Below are 20,757 nucleotides of genomic sequence, written 5' to 3'. Positions count from 1 at the left end.
TAATTTACCCAATGTGACAGAAAATGACTCTTCAATCAATCAAATAATCGCCGAGAATGAACGTTTGAAGAGGCAAATTTACTTTATTTCCTTTCGATTCCCTGTATGTATCTACTTTTAATGATCTATTCTCTCATCAATTTGAACGTTGTTACCTGGGGAACTCGTGAGGTACAAACAAAGAAAACGAAAGCCGAATTGGAGGAAGAAAAGAAAGCGGCTGAAGAGATTAAGAAGGGCAACCTGTTGACTTTTCTTAATCTTAACTCAAATGGTAAAGATGAAGATGGTTCAATCGAATTTAGTTTGGCAAATCTTTTCCGTTGTTCTTTCTGTACATACCGAATGATGAGAAGATCCATTTACTAAAAATTAAACAACATCTCAGTGAAATGACGGAGAAACTTTCAAGCCTCGAGAAATATATTGACCCTTTAACTGGAGTTAAACAAAAGGTTCATCGATTGGTCGTAATGCTCGATTTTCAGACAATTTATCCACAGTGACGGAAGACGAGGAACATGAAGACGCTGAATCAATCGGTTTAGGTTGCAACAGCGATGATATGTCCATTAAGGATATCGCTGAAGCAGATGAACGCGATGACTTGACTAATCCATATTGGATTGAGGATAAAGATCTAAGAGATGGTGAGACTAAATATCTCGCCGATATTGAGGTCGCTTTTTGGAAGGAAATGATCACCAAGTATCTTTATCCAATCGATCAAGACAAAGAGCATTAGGCTCGAATTGCTGCTGAACTGAAAGAATTAAGAAATCGTGTTGTTTTCACATTCTTTATGTTAAATGCTCTTTTCGTTCTCGTGGTACTTATTCTACAATTAAACAAGGATATTCTTCATGTTGATTGGCCTTACGGTGTCCGTGAGAATATTACATTTGTTACGGAAACAAATGAGATACGAATTAATTTTGGTCATTCAACTGGTCGGTATGCTTTTCCATCGTTTTGGAATATTATCTCACATGTTGGCCTCCGTTAATCTGTTTCAAACAAAACGTGATGACATTTCTGGTGAATCGATTGGTATTGTTTTTGACTGTCACCGATTCAAGAATAAGAATATACAATCAACTACCAGATAATGGGACTGTAATTGTATTTAAATTGTGATTAACTTTAGTTGACATTTTGGATTTAGTGTGGGCTGTGAAGATGAATAATCTGTTACTATTGTTATGGTGTTTCATAGATCAGTTGCATTTCCATTTCCGCCAATTTAGTCGATTGATTTGTCCTTTTATCTGGGGATACGATTCTGTTGTGAAGTAGTTGATAATTCTTGTAAATGATGTAAATGCATATTATTGTGACTGCTATGATGAAGATAATGAAAATAATAATACTTATAAATGAATTGGTTTGAATGATTGTGAATCCTCTTTCTTTTTTAAATCAATTAACAAAATCTAATGGAAAACAATTAAAACGATTGATAATAATTGCAAAATTCACAAGGATTCTGGTAAATGGTAAAAACACTTTTCAAATTTAATCGTTTTCACTTATATTGAATTTTTACGATTTGAAGATGAACTCAGGTCAGTATTTATGGTCAAAGTATCGACAAAAAAATCAAATTTTCAGTTGAAATTACTAATAAATTGACGTTCAAACTTCGCGCATCAAAAATCAGAAAAATTGAATCATCTTGAGATTTGGGTGATTATTGTTTTGTTCAAGAGTTACTATTGTGAATGTTTCGCCAAAAATTCAGAATAAAACTTCTTGAGACTCTTTCACTTCAATTCTAATTGACGGTGATGAATTTTGGTCCGTTTTTGCTTATTTTCGTCTTTTTGTCTCTTACCAAAGAGTAAAAGTCCCACAAGTAACCATAGCAACTCATCAGCTGATTTTGATTCTTTTGTTAATCAATTGAGATGAATTGTTTTTCTTTCTATTTAATTGTAATTTTCTAATTATGTGTTTTTATTTATCATCTACTAATTATTATCTGGTAATTATTGTTTAATGGATCAAATTATTCAAATGTTCTCTTAGAACATTTTATTCTGATTGATTTTCTATTTGATTTTTGTTCTTCCTTCTTTGTCTCTTTGCTTCTTCCCCATTCAAAGGTTTCCAATAGCTTAGAGATTTTCTTTTTATCTTTTTAAATCTATTCTATGTGATTTCCAGTGCTTGATTATTTGAAGAATTTATTTATTCCTTATATTAGTCTCAAAATTATAAAAGATTCAATATACATATGATGTTGACGTGATTCTGGTTCATAAGAAGGTAAGAGTTACATGTTAGATTATATTCTTCGCCATGGTTGTTCATTGACATTTGTGTTTTCTTTAAATGGTTTACTAATTGTTTTGTTTTATTTTCTATTTCTTTACCTTTTTTCTATTCTTGATTTATTTTCTATAGAATGTCATCATTTTTTATAAGCCATCAATTCTATTTTTTGTTTGCTCTAAAGTGAATAAGATTGTATCTAATATCATGTCCTCCATTTCTTTCATTTACTTGAAGTAATCAAAAGGAAACAGTTTTAGTTTTTAATTGAAACATCATCATCATCATCATCACCATGTGGCACGAAGCTAGAAAACAGGAGAAAAAGGTTCGAGGGATGATAGTCGACTATAAAAGGCGAGCTGAACGTCGTCGAGAATTTTATGAGAAAATTAGACGAGATCCTGCTCAGTTTCTTCAGATTCATGGATCATCAGCAAAGATTCACATGGATTCCAGTATTTCTACTGCAGCTGAAGGTTGTCTTATGCCTTGGAGAGGAGATGAGAAGAATATGATTGACAGATTTGATGTTCGAGCTCATTTGGGTATGTAATTCGTGTGTAAATCTTAGCGATTGTAGTTTCCAGTTAGCATTTATTCATTCTTTTTATTCTTAATTCTATTCTTTCATTTCTTATTCATTAGATACCATTGACTCTGAAGATATTCCATCAACATCTAGACATGATAAAAGTGAAAGTGAAAAAGATTTAGCATCCGAAAGACAGATAAATTACGAAAGATGGAGAACTCTAATACAAGATGAATTTTTATCAATACCTGAATCTAAGGCATTACATCAAATTTGGTTAGAGGAAAGATACGGAATGAATCAACCTTCTATGACTGATTCTCCTACTCAACAAAATGTCAACATGAAGAAAAAATTGGCTGATAAGAAGGCGAAAATTGGTTTCAACTATGATAAACTAGAGGATAAAAATTTACCTGTGAAAAGTGTAAATGAGTCTAGTTCATCGGAAGAAGATTCTGATTCTGATGAAGAGTTTGATACAACTATTAACATCGAAACTTTAACCGGAGAACAAACTTGTCGATTAAACTCTATTGGAACTAAGTTTGGTTTAGGCTCAGATGATTTTGTCATATTCGCTGAAGAAGATCTTGCAGAAGCGGAGAGAATTCGAATAGCTAAAGAACTAGAGAATGAAAAATCAATGTTTTCTGGTCGAAAATCTCGTCGTGAGAGAAGAGCTTTAAAAGAAAGACGAATGCTTATCCTACGTGCAAATAATCCTGAAGAAAATATCAAACCCATGGCTTCCTTGAAATCTTCAAACAGTAATGAGATAAAATCTGGATCTACCTCTGAATCGTCTGAATCAGAAGTAGACGAAGCTAAGATTGAGTTCATCACGTCTTTTGGTGGAAGTTCAGATGAAGGTCAAAATGAGGAAGAGTTGACCAAGAAAGACGGTAAAGGTAAACCAAATAAAAAGAAAGATCATAAGAATTCAAAAGTTAATGTTGCCAAAAAAAATGCTCCAATCGAATTTGGACCAAGTCTTCCTCCCGAAATCGAACAGAAAATGAAAAACAACATACCGAAAATTTCTCCCTCAAGAGGTAATTGTATTTCTTTTGATTGAAGAATCGATTTGTTAGCTACAGTTCTTTAATTTAAATTATAACGATCTTTCTTTAGATATAACTCCTCCACCAAGGCGAAGTCCTAGTGTTCGAAGAAGCCTTTCCCGGTCTCCTGATTTTGTCTCTCGAAAATGCGACTTTCGAGCAAGAAATTTCAATTCTAACCGAAGTCGAAGTCGTAGCCCAACTTCTAAGAGATACATGGGTCGGATTAGAGAGAGAAGCAGAAATCGAAGGCGAACTAGAAGCAAAAGTCGTTCTCGAAGTCGAAGTCGAGGTCGGAATAGATCCTGTGCTAAGATTCGCTCTTACAGAAATACAAGTAGAGAAAGGTAAATCAATGCATCATCATTCATTTTCGTTGATGAAGTAATTATTTCTGAAAAATATTTCTCACCCAGACGAAGTTATCGTAAAAAATCTTGGTCTAAAAGTAGAAGCCGATCTTGTTCTAGAAGTCGAAGTCGAAGTCGAAGTTTCAGCAGATCAAGACATGGTTTCCAATCTCATAGGTAAAACTTTATTCGATTTATAAATTGTTAATTTAATCTTTTCATCTCATTTATCATATTTAAGAAGACGATACCGTCGTGGAAGAGGTAGTCGATCTCTTAGTCGATCTTTCAGCCGATCTCCTAGAAGAAGAGTCAATCGAGAAAAAGGAGATCGTAATCGAGGAAGAAGTAGAAGCAGAAGCAAAAGCAGAGGTCGTCGTTTCAAATCAAGGCACAAGAGTCGAAGTTCAAGTCGTCGTCGTAGACAAAAGAAAAGTCCAAGCAGAAATCGAAGTCTCGTCAGTAAAGGATCTTCAAGAAGAGAAAAAGATGAAAAGAAACCATCTCAACCAAGTTCTCTTAATTCTGATAAGACGAAATTACTCACAGAAAATTTATTATCTGTGGAAAGAAAGTCTCCCAATTTACCAATTAGTATTTCTAAAAGTTCAGAAACAATTTCGATAAAACCTGAGCAAATTCTTCCCCTAGATATCCCAATGCCAAGTGTAACCCTTGACCCCATAAAAATTATAGATAAAATCGAAACAGATGAAATTACAACTAACCAAGACGATGGACTCAATTTACCAGCGATGGATATTAGCCCAATAAATGAGCAGTTGGACGACCAGGATGCTAAAGATGCCAACGCTAGTATCCAGTGTGAACGAAATGATGAAAAATCTGAAGCTTCCTCATCACTAGGAGGACAAAACTTACCTTTGAAAAGTTATTATCGACATGATTTAGTCGATGAAAGTAGTGGTCCTGAATTAGATGAGGAAGTGGAGGAAGAACCATCATCCACTGAGAAACTGTAAGTTAATCAACTAATCTATAGCCAATTTGATCTAATCCTTAAATTTTTTTCTCCATTTTCCCAATTAGAAGCCCGAAAGTGGCAAATAGTGTGAACACTTGTGTTTCCAAAGTCAGTAAGAATTTACTAATAAATGAAAGTCATATTTCGCGAAAAAGGAATCAACCGTGTGGACACACAACTATCATTGCCTATGGATAATCGTGGATTTAAAGTTACATTTTATGTTTATTACAGGCAGGAAATAGTATCAAAGCGTTGACAGATAAAATGAAGAAAAAGACTCAAGCGCTAATTGAACGACAATGTAAATATTGTGTTGAATATTTTCGATATTTTCTTTGTATTGATTTTAATCGATTTTCTCTCATTTTTATTGTAGACAAATTGGATAAAGCTGCTGAACGTGAGAAAAGAGAGAACCGTGGATCTGATAGACGCGAGAGAGACTCGAGACATTGTCGGTCAAGACGTCGAAGGTAAAATTTTGAATTGATTCTCGATTTTATTATTTCCCTTATTGTGGAGAAAATTTTTTTTTCCAAAAATTTTGATTTTCTCTCTTTTTAATTTTACTTTTAGTCGTTCTCGCTCGTATTCACGAAGTAGCTCTCGATCAAGAAAGTATCGCTCCAGGCGACGATCCTCATCACGATCTTCGAGCTCATCACATCGAGGTTTCACTCGAAGTTTTTCACGATCTAAATCTCGATCAAGATCAAGATCATCATCATCATCATCTTCCAGTTCATACTAATCAGGTAGTTCCATGGCTATACTACCTGTACTCATTTAGATAAATAAATTTTCAATTAAAGAATTGAAATGTTTTTTATCTTTCTTTTGTTTCAATGATTCCTCAATATTTTTAATTCAATCATCATGAAATCATTATGATTTTCATGTTGATCATGTTTGAAAATTTAATTCATCTATGGAACCAGAGACAAAGAAATTATATCTCTCTGATCATTGTCGCTAAATGAGCATCTAAGTGAATTGTGTGAATTGTTAATCATCGCAATTTATATTGGCCATTCAAAATTGTGAATCGATAAGAGGCTCAAAAAGCTAAACAAGTAAATCATTGATTATTGGAAAAGAGAAAGAAAGAAAGAAAGAAAGAAAGAAAGAGAGAAAGAGTAAAAAAAATCTTTACTGTATTAGTTAATCAGTTAATCACAATTTGGGACAGAAATCAATTGAAAAGTTAAATTATTTCGCCTTTTGTACCTTGAACTTGATTCTGTTTATTTCATCAAAAAGCTAATAAAATTGTGACCAATTGTATACAAGTGATAATACAAATGTATCAAGTGGTTGATATTGTTTTTGATTGTCACCGATTTAAGAATAAGAATCAACTTGTATTTAAATTGTGAAGAATTTTGATTAACTTTAGTTGACAAACATTTCGGATAATCGGCTTGACGAAAAAATGTTTTTCTTTTTTTCTCATTTAAAATCAATTAGTCGATTAAATCAATTTGATTTTGTTCATCTTAATCATCATGAGTTGTTTTGTGAAAATTGTTAATCAAAGGTCTCTCAAGCACTTCAATTAACTTTCATTGTCTCAGGTGAATACGAACAGTTTCAGATTTTAATCATTTACCTCAATTCATTGATTGCTAACCTGAGTTGTCAATTTTATTTGACAATCAAATTCTATATTTGATTAGACGATATTATCAACTAGTTAGAATTGCAAATTGTTTCATTTCAATCAAATGTAATAGTTTTTCAATGGTTCCATTTAAATCACCAACCAAAGAAGAAGTTAATTGTTCAGATTTCGCCCAATTGTTATAAAAGTTTTCGCTAAATTTCAGACAATGAACAAAGTTCCACGTTTCATATTAACCAAGGAAAGATGATAATTGATTAGGCTTCAAACACTGGAACGTTATTGCAATTAAAACAACAATTTCTAATTTCCAATGATTTTCGGTGATGAGTTTTCATCGTTTATCGTTTAATTGTTGGTTAAGATGATTGGACTATTTACCAGTGGAAAGGTCATCGTAATTAACTAACTATCCCTGGTGTTTTATTTTGAGAACAGGTAAAGATTATCATTTGGAACCCTAATTGTGGATTGTAAAGGTTTGTGAGAAAAAGTAGACTAGTCTTTTCCCTCTAATTTTTTCTTCTTTTTTTAACTTTTCTTTTTATTCTATTCTATTGAACAAAACAACTAGATGAACAACATTTTTACCTGAGAATGTTGTTCATCTTTGAGGCGAAAAAAAGAGATAGCAAACGATATTTCAGCCATTCCTTGAGTGAGAGAACTTGTTTTTTTCTCTCTTCTTTTCTTTTCTCTCTATCTGATTCTTTTATCTCATTCTCCATATTAATACCCTGTAAAAAGAGAGGGAGGGAGGGAGAGAAAATGGTTGTTAATTAATACAACAGAATAATAGAAACAATAAAAATACAAGAATATGAGTTACTTTTGATTTTATCGGAAATGATCAAGTTGATGATTAGTTATTAGAAGAACATTTTTTTTCTTCTCTTTTTTTATTGATTGGCAAAGCACTTTCTTTCTTTCTCTTTATCATTTTTGTCTCCTTCTCTCCTCTGATTGAGATAATTTTCCTCTTTATGGTGTTCCCAGGGTGGAAAAGATGAGTTCGATGATGATGGTGGGTAATGATAAATAAAAATGTTCAACAGGGCAAGTGTAATAATGAACCTTACGAAACAGAGATGATGATGATGACGGAGAGAAGAGGAGGTTTAGAATGTCATGGAATTATTTTTGAAACTCTACATTCGATATTTATCCAGGATGGAAGGAGGAAAATCACCAAGTCAATAGGAGAAAGAGAAAAGAAAGAGAGAGAGAGAGTCAAAGAAAAAACAGGTAAATAAAGAAAGAGAATTAAAAGAGAGAGAGAGAGAGAAGATAAAAAAGTGAGAGGTTGTTTATTGATTAATACAGATTAAAATGAAGATGAATTTTCAAGAGAACAAGTTGGTAAACCAACAGATGTCACCACTGAGTTTCTTTCTCTTTTTCTCTTTTCTCTGTCTACTTAATATACTTGTAACTTTTTCTCTGTCGGTTTGTATTTTCACATAATATGAATGAGAGATGAGAATGAATGTGTAGTTGGGAGAGAGAAAGAGAGAGAGTGAGAAAAAAGAGAAAGAGAGAGAAAAAGAAATCATCTTATCACAGAGGAAAAAGAAAAGAAAGAGAAAAATAGAAAAGAAAAATTCTCTTGAGAAAAAAGAATCAAAAAGAAAGAGGAAGTTCAGATGGCGCTGATTTCGCTCAAACTCTGTTCTCAATTCGGTGGAGATGCGCATGCGCAATGGAACAATTCTTTGTCTGATTCCATGTTTTTTCTTCACGATCATTTTGTTAACATCACATTTTGCAAAGTTACTTTTTAATTCACCTTAATTTTTATTAAATCACTTTAAGTAAATCGAAATTATATAATCGTAATCATCAACAATTAACATTTTCTTTTGAGAAAACGTAACGTTTGTTATCGGAAACTTTTGTTCGCCTCTTCTTTTTAATCGAACATTGAAAAGTTTTGTTTTTCTCTCATTTTGTGTGTCCGGTCTTTCCTCTCGTTTCTCTTATTACTTTGTTCATCTGTAATTCGCATCAACTTTTATTATTACCTCTTTTCTTCTGTTTTTATCCGTCATCATCTTGTCATCTTTGTAATTTAATTTTAAGAAAGAGAAAAAATGTCCGAGAAAGAAGTGATCACCAAGAATGACAACAATGAGAGTGAAACCAAAGATGTAACATCTCATAAACGAAGTATCAATGAGGTGAGTAACTAGACTATGTCAATGTCTTTTTTGTTTCTTCTCAGTTTTTCTTCATCACTATCATAGTTTTATGTTCATTTTAAAGTTAAAAATCTTAGTTATTATTTAACTGTGACGTCACATTGACTCTCCGTGCCGTTGTTAAGATTATGTTGGCTGGAGCATAGAACCTAATCTAAAGTAAAGAAAGAAAGCTCCTCCTCCAGTGCAATCATAACTAGGATCTTTCTTTCTCCTGGTTTTCTTCGCTTCTCTCTCACTTTTGTTTCTATTCCTTTCATTTCTCTCTCCCTCTTTTCTCATCTCTTTATATCAACCATTAGCATCATCATCAGCATAGCATCTTTTTCCTCCGTTGTCTATCCCTCTTTCTATCACTTTCTCTTCTCTCTTTCTCTCTCTCTCTCTTCAATCTCTATTTTTCTCTTTCTTTCTCTTTCTCTCTCTTTCATTCATCCATCCTCTTACTTTTCGCCGCTCTTAATTTTCATCCCCTTCATTCATTTATTCGCAAAATTTTATTTTATCATTTTGCCTTCTCTTTTTTGTTGAATTGTTAAAATGACAATTCGATCGTCCAATATTTTGTAAATCGCATCTATTACAATGATCATATTTTACTATTTAACAAAACGAGCGGTTAAACCGTTAGATTTTGCTGATCTCTTTTTCTCTGTCTTTAATTCTGTCTACGAACTTGTCGCTCATTTTCTCTTTCTTTTTCTCTGTCGTTTTTTAAATGTGAGAATGTTCAATGTGGGATCAACCACTGTTCATCTCATTCATTCAATGTCATCAATCTTTAAGCCGCCATATTGGCCTTTGGGTTTCTCTCTTTTTCCCCTCTCCTCCCTGCTCTCTCCTCCCTCTTCTCTCTTTTTTCTTCTAAAGTTCAACCTCTTTCTGTTCCTGCGCAATCCTTAAAGAGAGAGACAAATAAAGTAAAAGCCTAATGTTATTCCATTGCTAATACAATGTCGGCCTTTTTCCATCCCCAGTTCACTATCCCTCTTGACTTCTCTCTCTCTCTCTCTCTCTCTCTCAGTCTCTGTCTATCTCATATTTCTTTTTAAACCAAGCCCATTGCTTTTATCTATTCTCTTTCTTTTATTCTTCTACCTTCTCTGTCTATTTTTCTCCTCTTCTGTCTTCCTCTTTGTTCTCCTCCTGTCTATCTCTATGTCTGAAACTCTGTCTGTATCTAACTTTTTTTTCTACTTTGACGAATTGTTTCTTTATCTTTTTCTCTCTCCTATTGTTATTAATTATTGACATGTTCTCTTTTTTCAATTTTCTTTTTTTTTCATGTTTGTTTAGGTTACTTCTGAAGACTCTAACTCAGCATTGGACGGTCTTGATGATGATTCCAATTCCAATGTAGCTCAGGGCAAGCTCAGTAATAATTCAAAGAGTAAGAAACAGAAAACTAAGGAGCATGAAGAGAATGGAGAAGATTCCGGTAAGTTACTTAAAAATCTATTTAAAGAAAAAACGAAAACAAAATTATCACATTATCAAAATGATTTAATAATATACACCGGCCTTCGTAATCCTCTCCCGCCTTGATGAAATTGGCGCGCAAAATCTTTAAGGTTAAATGGTTTTTTATTTTTTATTTAATTGTTGGTTTTGTGTATGTATATTAATTTTATGTATAAGTATGTTGAATGTTGAATGTTAATTATTATTTTTGGTTGATTATGATTATTATGATATTTAATTATCATGGATCGATTCCACAACAATCATTGTGACCAGCAGATTCTGTGATTGATTGTCGTCTTCGTCGATTTTTCATAGCAATTTGAACCAAACTTTCTGCTGTTTTTCCACCGGTTGCTTGAACCATTGGATAAAGATGACCCAATTTATCCTCTATTAGATCAGCGGGCTCACCAAACTGGACAACTTGTCCACCGTCCATAACTAATATTTTATCTGAATCCATAATTGTGTGTAAACGATGAGCAATCGTCAATACTGTACAGCTGTTGAACTTTTCACGAATTGTTTGTTGAATCAACTCGTCGGTAGTTGGATCGATATTCGCTGTTGCTTCATCAAGTACTAGAATCTTATTTCCAGCCAAAATTGCTCTAGCAAGACAAACCAATTGTCTTTGACCAACTGATAAATTAGATCCTCCATCGGTAATCATAGCATCCAATCCACCCATGTCATTAACTGGTTTTCGCAATTGTACTTGGTCAAGTGAATCCCACAAATCGGTGTCATTTCTTATTTTGAAAGGGTCTAAATTATATCTCATGGTTCCAGTGAAAATAACAGGTTCTTGAGGTATAATTGAAATTTTACTTCTTAAATCATGTAAACCAATTGTTGATATGTCAACACTATCGATGAAAATGTGCCCCTCTGGCTCATTAAGTCGAAACAATGCTGACATAATAGAACTTTTTCCTGCTCCAGTTCTACCCACTATTCCAATTTTTTCTCCTGGCTCAATTCTGAACGTAAGATCACTTAGAACAGGCGCTTTGGCTGGATCATAGCGAAGGGAAACATGACGGAATGTAATCTGTCCTTGTTGGGGCCATGCTGGTGGAGGCTTCTTATCATAACTTGATTCCAATTCAGCCTCTGGTCTAACATAACGAAGTTCATCAACTCGTTCTACTGAAGTTAACAATGTTTCCACTTCAGTTAACTGACGCATACCTTGATTTTCAAAGAAAAGTTTTCAATTTCTATCCTAGCTTATTTTTAATCTTTTTGATAAGTAACTTACCCCATTGAGTTAAACTTGCAATACCAAAAGTTGAGGTAATAATTAAACCAACAGCACTTCCCGTAAGTGAATCGAGAGCCATCAAAACAGTCAATACAATGAGTCCAGTAAAAATGACCAGTAAACCATTAATAGCAGCAACAAAGAAACGCGTTGACGCAAGCCATGTAAAGTAGGCCGAAGTGTGTTCATCTTGATACATATCAAAAATCATTTTGAACTTTTCCTGAGCCCTAAAGGCACGTATAGTACTTAACCCGTAAACAGAAGTTGATAAATGTGAAAAAACAGGTGATTTAGTTACACCTTCAAGTCGTTTGGTGTCAAGTGCAATGTTAACATAACGAGATCTTACAAATGCACATGCGATAAGTAAAAGAAGAGCAGGTACGAGTAACCATGGATTAACAACTGCCATTAGAACTATGGAAGCTGCATTATTCGAGAAGATGTAAATTGTATCAAAAAGGGATGATGGAAGAAAATCGTCGATAAATCCCATGTCACGAGAAATACGATTAAGCACAATTCCGATTGGATTAGTATCGAAGAAACCAATTGGTGCTCTTACAATGGCTTTGAAGAGACGATCATGAAGTTTGACTGAGGATCTCATGCAAACTGCAAAAAATGCAATATTACGAGTTAAACACCAGATGAAAATTCCAATTGTCAAAGCGGTGAAAAAGTAAATGTTATCATCACGATTAAATCTATCTACAAAATTGATTGGTGTAAAAATGGATTCGGTGCTATTAAGTCCTTTTTCAGCGGCTTCATCAGCAGCTCTCGCCTTCCGCTCCTCTGAATCTGACCACAATGAAAAATAATACTCAACAAAGCCAATCAAGGCTTGAGCGCCTATTACATAAAATGCTAATAACGGGAACAGGAATGCATGAATACCGGCACGAAAGTATGTCCACAGTGGGTGCTCATTACCCCTTACACCAGCCAATTCTTGAATAGTTTGATCGGCCAAAGGAATTTCATCTGAATCGTCTTCCAATGGAGCCGGTGGCTCGTCTGGCATTTCAGGCAAAGTCATAACAGAACCTGTGGTAATATCGCTTAGACGAGATGATTGTCGACTTAATCGACGTAAAAGTGGTATTGGTGGACCAGTGAAGTTTGTATTATCTTGAGATTCCAGCTCCAAAATTCTACTCTTACTGGTAAACTCTGATCCATCTTTGAGGAAAGAATTATAATCACCAAAGCAAACTTGTTGACCACCTTTCAATAATAATATTCGATCAGCTGATTTAACAAATTGTAACTGATGAGTTACTAATATTGTTATCTTATCTCCTAAATAATTTTTGATACTTTTCTCAAAAATATGTTTAGCCACCGGAGCATCAACAGCTGAAAGTGGATCATCCAATAGATAAATATCTGCTTTAGCGTAAAGACATCGTGCCAAGTTGACTCGAGCCCTTTGACCTCCGCTTAAAGATGTACCCTTATCACCAACCAGTGTCTCATCACCCAACGGTAAAATGGACAGATCACGTTCCAGAGCGGCAACTTCGATAACTCGTTTATATCTTTCCTCTTCATATGCTCGACCAAATAATATGTTTTCTTTAACTGAACCTAAAGTTGTTGATTGAAAGGAATGATTTATTAATTGTGATCTTTTGTTGATCTATTTTCTTTTGAATATCTTACCTTCAAAAATCCATGATTGTTGACAAGCAAATGACATATTGCCTTTAACTTCAGCTTTACCAGAGACAATTCCAATCTCACCCAAAATTGCCATAAGTAAAGATGATTTACCTGAGCCAACAGTTCCAACAATGGCCATTAATTGACCTCTACTAACCTCGAATGAGATATTGTTCAAGCATAATTCATCCTTTGAGTCTTTCCAACTTGCCGATACTTTATCGAAAGATAGTTTTGTTTCTTTAGTTGAGCAAACTGATCGTCCAATTGATGATTCAGGTGATTCACGTTCAGGTAGAAGTAGAAATTTGTTTAACCTTCCAATTGTAATCCAAGATTCACAACCCATGGTAATAGCTGCAGGTATGAAAACAGTGATCGATTGTTGTAATTGTCTGATTAATGCCATCGAGACGAAAACTGTTTCAGCGGTTAGTCGATTACCAAGAAGTACAAATGTAACCAGTGTAACGAACATGATCAATTTTTCTGCCACAGTACCAAGACCAAGGTTCAAACCTCTAAGAAAAGCAGCGCATCGAACACAATTGATCTCACGTCTTCGAGCTCTATCAACTAATCCTGCGAATGATTTTTCCCATGCGTACATTTTGATTACTCTCATGGCGGGAATAAACTCGTTCATCAATCTAATACGTTCATCCATACGAAGAGCTCCCCATAAACGTAGTTTAGCAAAAGCATGACCCATAATTGATTGAAAGGGAACATAGAAAAGGAAAACAGCCAAACCTACAACCGTCGAGACACCAAGTAAAGGCCACATGATGTAGATACAAACGAGCGCTTGAATGGGCGCAACAATCAAGTAGAAAGGATATTCTGATGCAAAGTCGAATCGAGTAATATCATTTGTGAGAAGGTTGACAATTTGACCTACGGTTGTTTGTCCTAATGCTTTTTGGGACAATCGAATTGATTTCCGATAAATGAGAACCGAACATGCAACCCTAACAGCGATACCAAATTTACGTGCCAAGAAAAGATACAAATTTTGTACAAATGATCCCAAAAATTGGGTTAAAATGACCCCGACTCCCGCTGCGTAGATGCGTCTCTTGACCAGGTCAGGTTTTATATCGTGAAGGGTCAAGGTGTAAACATCATTGATCAAACTTCCCATGCAAAGTGTTTGAATTATACTGCAGGCTGTCTGTTGGTTAATTAAAGGAAAATAGTAGTAAAATTGATCAGTTAATTAGTTGATTAATTTGAGTAAACACGTTTCTTTTTACATTAACATGCAACCGATTAATTTTGATCAATTTACTAATTAATTTCTCATCTTTTCCATTCTACAGATAGAAACCAAATATTTAATAAGACTTTTTTTTTCGAGTTATGATTTCGCTCTTATCACAATTAATGTTAATTATTTTACTAGTTGATTATCTATCTATTTTTGATTAATTAATTCTTGATTGTTTGATTTTATTATAATACTCAAAGTTATTTGTTGTTAAACTCTAGTTTTTTTCATCTGATATCTTTTACTTTTGCAATGATTACTTGATTATTTTATAATACCTTTGATTTAATTGTTACTTTTTTATACTAATTAAGAGTCTAGTTATTATTATTTAATCAACATTATCTGCTATTATATTTATTATAACAATTAGCTTTTATTTTATTACTATTATTTTCAATTGAATGATTAGCTGTCAATTAAACCGATTCACCTGTTAATTGTTACTTTAAATTAGTCTCTATTTGTAAGTCTAATACTGTTACTTCACCCTAAAGATATTAATAACTCGTACCTATCTAATTGTTGATTTTATCAAAAGTAATTATTTTGATGTTAGCAATTGAATTACAATTTACTAACTAATCTGGTGTTGAATTAATCATTTATTATACTGACCATGGCAATGATATATTAACCTTTTTTTAATAGTGTCTGATTATCATAAAAAATTGAAACATTTGATTGATACTTTGTGATGATTAATGATTTTTTTCATAATCATATTAACATCAAACCCTTGCAATTATCACGTGTTGATAATATCGGGATTCGGAATTTATTCAATTTCTGATTTTTGTTTGTTTGTTTGAAGTTTTGATTCATTAACGCAACGAATTTAACCTCAATAATTAACTTTACATTTCAATTGTTATCCTTGCAATCGATTAGGTTGATGGTAGAAATTGAAATTGTTTAACTTACCGAGAAAGCGAGAAGGATGAAGGTAAATGAATAACGAAGACCGAATGTTCTTGTAATAGCGAACCCAAGCCTTGGTTCTCGCCCACTTTCTTTGGCTCGACGAAGCTCTTCGTTCCACTTCCTAAGTTTGTGGAACGCGAAGTATAACATAGATATAATTTTTCGACACAACATCAAATCAACAAGTTTCTCTTTAGCTACTTGCAGGGGCGAATCTTTTTTTTGGACATGAAGAAAAAAAGAAATTGAATTCTTACCTTTCAAGAGTATCTCCGATTCGCTCTGATTCCTCGTTTTTTGGACATTTCTCCAAATCACTAGTCTTGAGCTTCTTGTCTTGAAACTCGACGAAAAATTTAACCAACCACCTGAGAGAAACAAAGGTTTTCACTTAGAATTTGACTGAGGAAAATGTTTCTTTATTCGAAAACTTACCAAAAAGCGAATTTCGAAAAAACATTCGCTTGTTCGTAGGATGATTTTTTATAAATAATCGACCGAAGCCGAACCATTTTCAGTACAACTCTGTTGAATATCGAATTTTATCCAAGAAAAGAATTGATTTAGATTTTTATTGGAAAAAAGAGTAGAACTTGAAACTTGTTGAATTTTTCTTCTTTTTTTATTTCAATACATTCGTTTGATAATTGAAATGTTTTTTTCCGATTGGCACAATATCACCGATGTAAAGTGTTTGATGTTTTGTTATCCACAATTATACTGTTAATTAGTGGTTAATGTTGATGATTAAACAGCAAAAGTATCAATGTGTTACTTTGATGGTTAGTTCTTAAGAAGCCTTTAAATAAGCGTCATGAGTTTGCTTTTTTATGATCATTTGCCAGTGAGAAAGAGAGGGAGAAAGGCGAGGGAGAAACAATTGAGAATATTACAAAGAAAAAGTGAGAGAGATTCTCATGAATAACTATGGTGTTTAGTGTGATATCAATTTTCTTCATTCATGAGATAACATGTTGATGAAAGATGAAGAAGAGATTGAGAGAGCATCAATTAACAAGTTACACCAATCAATTAGTGGGCCAATATCAATTAAATGATTTTCTATTGAATTAATAGAGTGAGAGAGAAAAGGAGGAAGATCGATAAAGACAAATGATTTTCCAATAGGACGAGAAAACCTCCTTTATCTCAATTACTATCAACATTTACATACACTTTTCGCTTTACGTGTTAATATAAAGTTGCAAATGTGGATCATTTGAGAGTCATTACAATTACGTCAAACATTTAGATCTTTCATCTTGATACACAAATGAAAAGACAAGGAACAGGACAAAGTAACAAGGAACCTTTATTATTCTTGATAATTAGTTGATTGTTCCATAGATTTCCCTTTGACAGAGTTCATCATATGATTTTTTTGACTTAATTAATTAAAAAAAAGTTCATCTCTAAGTGTTGATGAATTTAATCAGGAAGCATTTTTTTGGATATTTACTAGCCTGGTGATTGAGATTTAAAGTTTTTTGTTACTTATTATTAGTTTAGTACTCACAATTAAATGAATGACAACAATGAGTTTACAATCATTGACAATGTAGATAAAATTTTCTCGTTTAAATTAATTGTTGCTAATATCTCATCATCAATTTAATGTCTTTATCAGTTAAGTTTTGTGTTCGTAATTGTTTCAGCTCTGCGTAAGTTTAATTGTATCATAATTAACCTTTTCTATCATTTTCTCAGTGGATGAAAATGTTGACTCGAACACGATTACAACTGATTGTTGAATTTTGATTTGAATTTAGTATAAATTATTTATCCTTTATTTTCATGGTTAATCGTTTGTGTCTATCCAATGATTAGGCCTCAATCAATATAACGGTAAACCTTTGATATCTTTTTTTTTGCTTCATCCTCCCAAGAAGGTTAATTATTGATTCAGTTTTATCAATTGCTCCATAAATTGGTATCCAATTAACAATATTTATATAATAATGTATCTTTGATCAACAATTTATCAATCGTTTAAGTCACCAATTATTAATTATTATAATCTCTTAATTAACTCTTCTGATTTCTGGGTTAAGGTTTCGGTGCTCTGTTTAAGTAAATTATCATTAATAATTATCACAATAATAATAGATGATTTATTTTCCCACCTAAGACCTGAGCAAAATTTACTCTGATTAACCAATCATGTCAATCAAAAGTGTAAATTATATGACTTTAATTAGTGTCAGGGTAAGGTTATCAATTAAAATGTAATTGTTATCCATTAACTATCTGTATCCAAGAAAACTTTTTAGGATATGGTTTTAGTAATTAATATTGTGATTATTAATTGGTGTTGATGTTTAAATTGAATGAGTGGTTCAATTTTGAAGTTCATTGAAAATTTTTTTATTAATTGGCCGATATTATTTTTAAACTTTGATTGATTTATGTGATTATTTTGTTTGAACATTGATTGTCATCTAATGATTTTTTCTCTCATTTTTACTTTTTAGTTTCAAATGATGTCCTAGACGATGATGAAGATGATGAAGATGACGAGGGTAGCGAAGACGATTTGGGACCCGGTGACGGAGATTATGATGAGGAAGATGGTGATGCCGGTGAAAGTAACCAGGGTGGTAATGATGGCAACGATGATGGAGATGACGACGACGAGGAAGATGAAGACGATTAAATCATTTAAATAAATAAATTCATCCCATTACTTTAGACACTTAACAAAACCAACAAAACAAATACAAAAAAATACAAAAAACATACACAATTCACACTAAAGCAAATCAACAACAAACCTCCATCACACAACCACCAACCACTCAACAAACAAAAACCACCATCACATTTTATCCTCTTTCTTTCATCTCTCTCTCTCTCTCTTTTACTCTCTCTCCTCTTAAAATACTATTTCTTACATCTTCTTGTCAGCTTCTTTTCTCTTTCTTTCTCTTCCTTCGTTTTAATCAACGTTCGATGAGCATTAATCAAGGTTTGATCACTGGGATCGCTTGAGAACCAAAACTTCAGGACAATGATCAATTTTCTGTCAGAACTAATTGTAGAAAGCAGAGCTCTCAATAATATAATATAACAATTAACATTAACATACAACCACAACCACAATCACACACACTCATCAAATCGCAAATAATCAATTAATCAGCTTTTCCCTTTTCTCTGTTTTCTCCTCAATATACCTGAAGCTTTGCTCTTTTTTAGTCCAATTTATTAAGCGTTTTACCTTTCGATTAGAAAACTAATTAATTACCTTGATCGCAATTAGATGACCGACTAACAACATGCATCCTCTTTTGCTCTCTGGTCAATTTGAATGCCTCCTCCTTCCATCACCATCCACACTCACACACGTACACCAACTATAAGTTAACTGTAAATCAATTGTCGTGTTGCAAAAGCAAAACAATCAAGATAAAAGACAAAGAAAGAAAAAGTTAACATTGGCATTACATTGACAATGATTACGGTTAATGATTCCATTTTTTTCTTCTTTCTTTTTCTCTTTTTTTATCTTTCCTAGTTCTTCCTCCTTCCATCCCGTTAATCTCCAATCATCATCATCACATTTACACACAAACTCACACATTAATTATCATCAATCAGCCTTTTTGCTCCTTCTACCTTTCGATTCGTAAACATTTAGTAACAATCGTTTCCAATCAACTTGTCACTCATTTGAAAAAAAAGACAAACAAAAATACAACATATGAGATCAACTCCTTCCCTCCTTTTCTCTCTCTCTCTCTCTCTCAATCTTGACCACAGTCCAGAATTATAATTTCCAATTTTTACTTGGATCAACATCTGATGTTAAATAATAACACCATCAATTTGAGAGCAATTTAATTAACTTCTAATTTATACAACCAGTACTTAGCCACAGTCCACTTACACTATTCATTTTACTTTTCGCTCTCTCTCATCATCTTTATCATCTTCTCTCTTTATCATCTTGCCTTTCTCTTTCTCTTTCTCTCTCTCTCTTATATCTTTCTGAAAACAATGAATTGTCATCATCATGTTTTTAGTTATTCCGATTTCACTAAAAAAAAGTCCAATTGATCAACTTTTTTGTCATTGATTTGGATTCATCTTATTCATAACAAATTTTCACGTTCTTTCCTTATAACAATCAATTTGATCGCGACAATTAATCACTCGCTTATTATTATTATCTACTTGTTGATTAATTTGTATCATCACTACATCTTTAATTTATTTATCGTTAATTTAAAAGTGGTTCAATATTTGATTGTTTTACAATTGAGACTCTCGATTAAGACAAACAAAATCTCCAGCAATTAAGATAATTATTGAATTTTCTGTTAAACAATCAATAGTTAATATGAAATTATTATTTGATTAGAGTGAAGTTAATGTTAGGCAATTTAAAGGTTTGTACGTGTTTTTAATTTAACGATTTAATCCAATAATTAAACAATCTAATCTTTATTTTTTGTTTTGTTTCAGGTTTGAAAAAGTTGCTTAATTAAATCAGCCAACAATCAAGGAGAACAATTAAATTTAAAGATACAATAAGTTGATTTAAAAAGCTGATTATTGATAAACTACATTTGGAGTTTAATTATTTAACATAAACCATAGATTCAATTGATCATTGAGAGGAAACAATTTAACTTTGAAGGAAGAAAATAATAGTAAACAATTTATTAATAGTTGTAATAACTACAATTAATCAGCGATTTATAATCAATGTGTTAAATGTTTCAGATGAAAATTGATTGCAACTAAAAAATCAAAGTATTTCTTTGAAAACATTAAATTGTTTTTCCACAATTTAACACAATCAAGATAATTGTCTCTCGTCTCCATGGAGAAGCAATTTTTTTCAACTCTACAATGTGATCAATCAAGTTAAAATTCAACAATTAACACGTTTAATTACTTGCGGTTGTTTATTGATGTTATTAATAAATTAAACCCACGATTTAATTTTTGTTGGAAAAAAGTGAATCTTAATTGTTAATCATCTCGATTCATTTCTTATTGCTCCAAATAATCTGTTTGTCCCATGGTATTTTCCTCTGAAGCTCAAACTCAGACTCTATTTCAAGTAATAGTTTTCATGGTAACTCAATCTGATTGAAGATGAAGATGAGGTTTAAGATGATCAAGA

The 20,757-nt window shown here is 32.7% G+C and overlaps 3 protein-coding genes across 10 annotated transcripts; 2 read left to right on the top strand and 1 right to left on the bottom strand.

The window, feature by feature from the left end:
• The first annotated feature begins 1,868 nt into the window (after positions 1–1,868).
• On the top strand, positions 1,869–6,040 carry LOC128386804 (CLK4-associating serine/arginine rich protein-like). Of its 8 annotated transcripts, none has more exons than XM_053345927.1 (11): positions 1,903–1,984; positions 2,207–2,268; positions 2,512–2,822; positions 2,923–3,864; positions 3,944–4,220; positions 4,290–4,400; positions 4,465–5,202; positions 5,274–5,316; positions 5,443–5,512; positions 5,588–5,684; positions 5,788–6,040. In XM_053345927.1, exons 3-11 carry the CDS (start codon positions 2,570–2,572, stop codon positions 5,960–5,962), a joined length of 2,706 nt encoding a protein of 901 aa, XP_053201902.1. In that variant the 5' UTR covers positions 1,903–1,984; positions 2,207–2,268; positions 2,512–2,569; the 3' UTR covers positions 5,963–6,040. The 8 variants fall into 8 exon arrangements, 7 of the variants coding, with proteins under 7 accessions (XP_053201893.1, XP_053201902.1, XP_053201877.1 ...); XM_053345902.1 differs by having other exon boundaries at positions 1,907–1,984; positions 2,407–2,822; XM_053345894.1 differs by having other exon boundaries at positions 1,968–1,984; positions 2,106–2,268; positions 2,407–2,822.
• A 2,595-nt stretch (positions 6,041–8,635) lies between these two features.
• LOC128387036 (prothymosin alpha-B-like) lies at positions 8,636–19,727 on the top strand. The gene is made up of 3 exons (XM_053346175.1): positions 8,636–9,009; positions 10,327–10,468; positions 18,098–19,727. Exons 1-3 carry the CDS (start codon positions 8,923–8,925, stop codon positions 18,277–18,279), a joined length of 411 nt encoding a protein of 136 aa, XP_053202150.1. The 5' UTR covers positions 8,636–8,922; the 3' UTR covers positions 18,280–19,727.
• On the bottom strand, positions 10,596–17,020 carry LOC128386783 (ATP-binding cassette sub-family C member 4-like). Its single transcript, XM_053345867.1, has 6 exons — positions 16,062–17,020; positions 15,884–15,994; positions 15,627–15,747; positions 13,433–14,606; positions 11,759–13,357; positions 10,596–11,688 (listed from the first exon to the last, which is right to left on the bottom strand). Exons 1-6 carry the CDS (start codon positions 16,136–16,138, stop codon positions 10,733–10,735), a joined length of 4,038 nt encoding a protein of 1,345 aa, XP_053201842.1. The 5' UTR covers positions 16,139–17,020; the 3' UTR covers positions 10,596–10,732.
• Positions 19,728–20,757: the final 1,030 nt, after the last annotated feature.

Source organism: Panonychus citri, unplaced genomic scaffold, assembly GCF_014898815.1.
Source record: "Panonychus citri isolate SS breed McGregor unplaced genomic scaffold, ASM1489881v1 Contig00002, whole genome shotgun sequence".
NCBI lineage: Eukaryota > Metazoa > Arthropoda > Arachnida > Trombidiformes > Tetranychidae > Panonychus > Panonychus citri.
This window is presented reverse-complemented; position numbering and strand designations above follow the sequence as displayed.